The sequence below is a fragment of the Parasteatoda tepidariorum genome, chromosome 8, assembly GCF_043381705.1.
Source record: "Parasteatoda tepidariorum isolate YZ-2023 chromosome 8, CAS_Ptep_4.0, whole genome shotgun sequence".
Classification (NCBI taxonomy): Eukaryota; Metazoa; Arthropoda; class Arachnida; order Araneae; family Theridiidae; genus Parasteatoda; species Parasteatoda tepidariorum.
This window is the reverse complement of record NC_092211.1, coordinates 90059147-90064166: the sequence shown is the minus strand read 5'-3', so window position 1 is coordinate 90064166 and position 5020 is coordinate 90059147. Positions and strand designations below refer to the sequence as shown.

The following is a 5020-nucleotide window of genomic DNA, read 5'->3' as shown; positions in this document are numbered from 1 at the left end:
TTTTTTTTTTTTGAGATGAAGGAACCATTTTTTTTGCAAGGATACTTTGCACAAACATGCTAATGAGTCTATATTTTGCAGTTTTTTTTTTTTACTATTATAAATAACTTTTAATATATATATTTGTTTTCATCCTAAATGCAACTATTTTATTATATTTTAGATTTGTGATTTTGGATTAGCCCGTGTAGCAGATCCAGATCATGACCACACAGGTCTTTTAACTGAATATGTTGCTACTCGATGGTATAGAGCACCAGAAATTATGTTGAATAGTAAAGGTTATACAAAGTCAAGTATCCTTTCATAAAAAGATTAAGAAATACGTTCTGAATTGGAATTAAGTATACTTAATTAATATTAGAACATTGTTGCAATAATATTTTCGTATAAGTATGTGAAAGTATTATTGTCATGGCAGAATATTAAATGATTTGACATTAATGCTAAATGACTTGACATAAGGGCTGTTTGAATATTATGCAAGCATATTTTTAGCAATTTGGAGGCACACTCCTTGTCAGCCAAAAAAAATAAGCAAATTTCATACCTCCCCACCTTTATTTGCTTTAGTTTGGACTTTTATTTAAGTAATCTAATTTTATTATCAAATTCAAATGAGAGAAGTAGCTTAGTATTAAACAAAATTGTTTTCATCCATTTTATAAAATTTTAAAATATCAGTGAAGAAATTTTTTCCAATATTTTCATTTCCCGAAAAAATTTTTTTATTTCAAATTAAAAAATAATAATAATTTTTTTTTAGAAATTTTAATTACATATTCTTGGTTGCATATTCACAACCTCTTCCCTCCTTATGTGCTTACGTAATATTTTAATGATCTCACATACATATTAATCGCTTCTTGGATGAAAAAACTTAAAAATTTTTATTTATTATTTTTTTTTTTACTTTATCATGGCAAAACCCCTCAGTATTTCAATATTCTTTGTTTTCAAAAGCTTGCATATGTAGCTGACATCTTTATTTAATGAAGTTCAGTTAAATTATTCATTCATTACATTAAGTTAAATTATTCATTACATTCTCCTAAATATGCCAGAGGATGGCACATTGACAACTGGTATATGTACAAATATTGAATAATTATTTGTTTTTTCAGTGAACATGTCTAGAGCTTTTAGTTTCAAACCCTAATCTATTCATTTGGAGAAATTTATGTAACAAAAAATTTCACTTAGCTAGTCTTATATATTTGTGTCTCAATTGCTATTGAACTAGGATACGTTTTATTAGCACTAGAAAGACTGAAACTTAGTATATACCTATATTGCCCAAAAGCAGTCAAAATGACTGAATTGTGAAAGCATATCTAATGTGTAACGAAATTTGTTTAATATTTTTTACAGTTATATAACTAGTTATTAGTAAATACAGTCAAACCCCGCTATAGTGAACCTTCAAGGGACCGAAAATTCGGTTCACTATAACCGATATTTCACTATATCCGTTACTCAGGCAATTTATCTAATGGTTCCCAAACTCCTCCCTCTTATTACACATTATTCAAATAAATGACTGAAAAATATTATGTAGTAGCAAAAAACTTGTTATTTTTCGTTACTCTTCGTCTTGCGTGCAATTTTCAGCTGACGAGCAATCCTTAACATCATATATGGAAACACTTCCTGACCCTCAGATAATTTTTCCTGAATTTCTGTTATTCCGTTTTTTAAACATGCCTAACCTGCCATTCGAGCACATAATAGTAGTCTCATAAAATGACTTGGAAAATTCATCGACATTTGTCCAGATGCTGGAAGATTGCAGCTTCTTCTAATGCTGAACCACTTCAGTAATGCTTCTTCAACCTTTTTGTGATCTGCTTTTCTAAACTTTTTTTCAGCCTTCTAAATTTTTTTCATGAGCAGAAATTATTAATTGCTTATTTTTCTACATGTTACAAACTGCAGTTTTGGATAGTTTACATTCCCTGCAAATATCAAGTTGATTGTATTCATTTTCAATTTTTCTGATTATGCCCATTTTATCATCAATGGAGAACGTTTTACTTTTACTGGTCACCATAGTTAAATTTGAGACACTTTTTTGCAGACTTTTTTTAACTGAACTGAAAGCAAAAAGGAGTTGAAATGAGGGCCTTATTAACACATATTAGTGTCCAACCCTTTGACCAATAGCGAAGAATTACTCATTCCCTCTGACAGAAAATGCATATTGATCTCACTGACACCTTACAGGTGCATCTTCTGCCTGGTTTGGAAACATCTGCTTGGTTTGTTTAGGGATGGGAAAGTGAGCAAACAAGAAAAAATGCTTATCGCTACATTCCCCTCTATAGATGGTTTTAAATATTGGTATTTGTATTTATTTTGAAGTAGAAATTTCAAAATTATTACCATAAAAAATGAAAAAAATCTGTCGAGGACAGAAAAAAGTTCATTATATCCAACTTCCTCACTTTTTTGGTTCACTATATCCACAAAAAATAACATTATACGTATATAGCAAGGCACGGAGCCGAACATTTCGTTCACTATATCCTGGAGTTCACTATAAACCGTGTTCACTATAGGGGGGTTTGACTGTATTAACAATAAAAAAAATTTTATGTTCTACAAAAAGTCATTCAAAATTCTAAGAAATTGTGTCATTTGTTTTTCTAATTGAAATTAAAAAGCAATCTAAATGACTTCCTTGTGCAATCTAGTGTTAAATAATAAAAATTATAAATTAAAAAAGGCCATTCTATTCTATTTAGTGAAAGCACTCTCATTTGCGATGGTGTCATGTACATAAACAATACTTTATTTTTAATTCATATATTTTGAAATTTGATTCTTTTAAAATACATTTTGATCAAAGAAAAAAACAATTCTTCCTTTAATTACTAATCAATTCTATCTAGCAAAACTGTCGACGTGTAGAGAAATGTGATTTTTTTTTTTTTGAGAAATTAAGTCTGCTGTTTTTAAAAGTTTAGTTTCGAGAAAACTTTTCTGATTTTGAAACTGAAGGCTTCATATGTAATCCATATTTTTTTTTCATTGAATGATTATTTCTGAAAATGAGTGTACTTGTGTCGTAATTATTGTTTTTCTTTTTTGCTGGCAAGTTAACTTAATTAATTTTTTTTTGTGTGAAATATTGTAATATAGACTTTTGATTGACATTCAAAATGTTTTGTTAAATTATTTTTAGTAGTTGAGCATCTGCATGACTGTTTGCTTTAGTAAGATCATATCTGTTTTTTATATGCGAACGCAACTTTCTATGCCTTTCTAGTGCTATCAGTGGTTAACCGGCTATTTTAAATTCTTAGAGCTTCAACTGTCTCAAAATTTGAAAAAAGACTTTAGAAACCAAACTAATTCAAAAGAATTAAATCTATGACAGTGATTACAACTCTTGAAATTAGCCATTTTAACAGATCTTACGAAATTTGATTTTGCAGTGAAAAAGTTTTTTTTTAATAATATGTACCACATATTTTACTTTTTTTTCTCTTTTGTATGTGCGTAAAACTAGCTTGGCACTTCTGAAATATTAAAGCAATACAAATTATCATCAAGCAATGTTTTATTAGTAATTAAAATGGACTTTTCCATGCAAACACATGTATCAGTCTCATTAGAACAAATACAATAGATAACTTTGCATATCTTAAGAAATGTATAATTTTAAGTGTGTTTTCTTATGACCAGCAAGGACTTAAATACTTGATTTGTATTAAAATTTTTAGGCTTGGAAATGTTACTAACTGAATGAGCAACTTGGTATATCTTGAAATTGATTTAAATAGCCCTGAAAAATTTTATTTTCAATCTTTTCTATCATGCTCTTTATATTTGATCTCTCTCTCATATTTCTTTTTTTTAGATTTTTTTTTAAAAAAGAAAAGAAATTAAATGCTTACAGGCACAATTTTTATTTTTAAATGCAACTTTAAAGTTTGCTCTAAATTAGTGATCAACAAAGTTATGAAAGCCTTTGAGCTACTGTACTGTGAGATACCAATTAAATGAATTACCAATATTTCAAAAGAAAAAATCTTACACTTGGTTTATTGCCTATAAACTTATATTTCTAAAATCAATTATAATTAAATTAAGAGATTTTTTTTTATTGACCATCATAGTAGCCCACGATTGATGGTTTGACAATCACTGTAAAGTTAACACTTAAAGAAGATTTAAATTGGTTTTTGATTTAGGAACTTGTAATGTATTAATGTTTTTCCCTATAATTTTATCTTCTCCTTTTTCAATTATAATATGAAAAATTTTTTACAATGCTTTCTGAAACAATAAAACATATTTTTTGTATATTGTATGCTAATGTAATATAGGTCCAAAGAATATTTTTTGGAGGCAAAAATCGTGTAAAAATTTGTAGAAAAAAGTTCTATGTTTCAATGTACCTATTTTTAATCTAAACATGCTTAGTAAGATTTTTTTACAGACTACTGTTAGTAAGTTGAAATGCTGAAACAGATTTCTACAATTTATATTCCCTATACTTTTGCTTTTGGCTGTGTAAAAATATTTTTCTTTTAATATGTTGTTAAAAATATTTTATATTCTGTTTAAATTGTTGTCATTGTAATTTCACATTTATGTAATTTAATATTTTTATAGCTTTATTCATATTTAAATGCTTACAATAGTAATAAAAATTCTAGGAAGAAAGAAGATTCAAGAATGTTCAATAAATTTAGAAAATGTTTTTTTTTTTTAATAGAATGTATAGAAACATCAGAAAACAGGTATAAAAAAATTTTTTTTGGAGCAAATGTATTTAAAAACTTAAAGCGTTTTATCTCTTCAAACCCAAAAAATCATAAGTTTTTAAAATGTCTATTAAACTTTTTTTAAATTTAACTCATGAATTATTTTTTTTATAAAATTTATATTAATTAATTAAAAGAAATTGTTTTAAGTGTCCTTGAATGTTGCTGCAGGCTAACAAAGATTTTTCACCATCATTTGAAAGGTGCTTTCATTTAAGTACAGGGTGAAAAGCTGCTATATATATATA

The 5020-nt window shown here is 27.1% G+C and overlaps 1 protein-coding gene across 2 annotated transcripts in view; it reads left to right on the top strand.

Moving 5' to 3' along the window:
• The window catches only part of LOC107442143 (Mitogen-activated protein kinase rl), a 47915-nt gene that overhangs the window by 12903 nt on the left and 29992 nt on the right, over positions 1–5020 (top strand). For both annotated transcript variants that reach the window (XM_043045595.2, XM_043045596.2), the window contains exon 5: positions 164–296. In XM_043045595.2, the coding sequence (XP_042901529.1) occupies positions 164–296 (133 nt within the window). The remainder of the gene's footprint in view (positions 1–163; positions 297–5020) is intronic.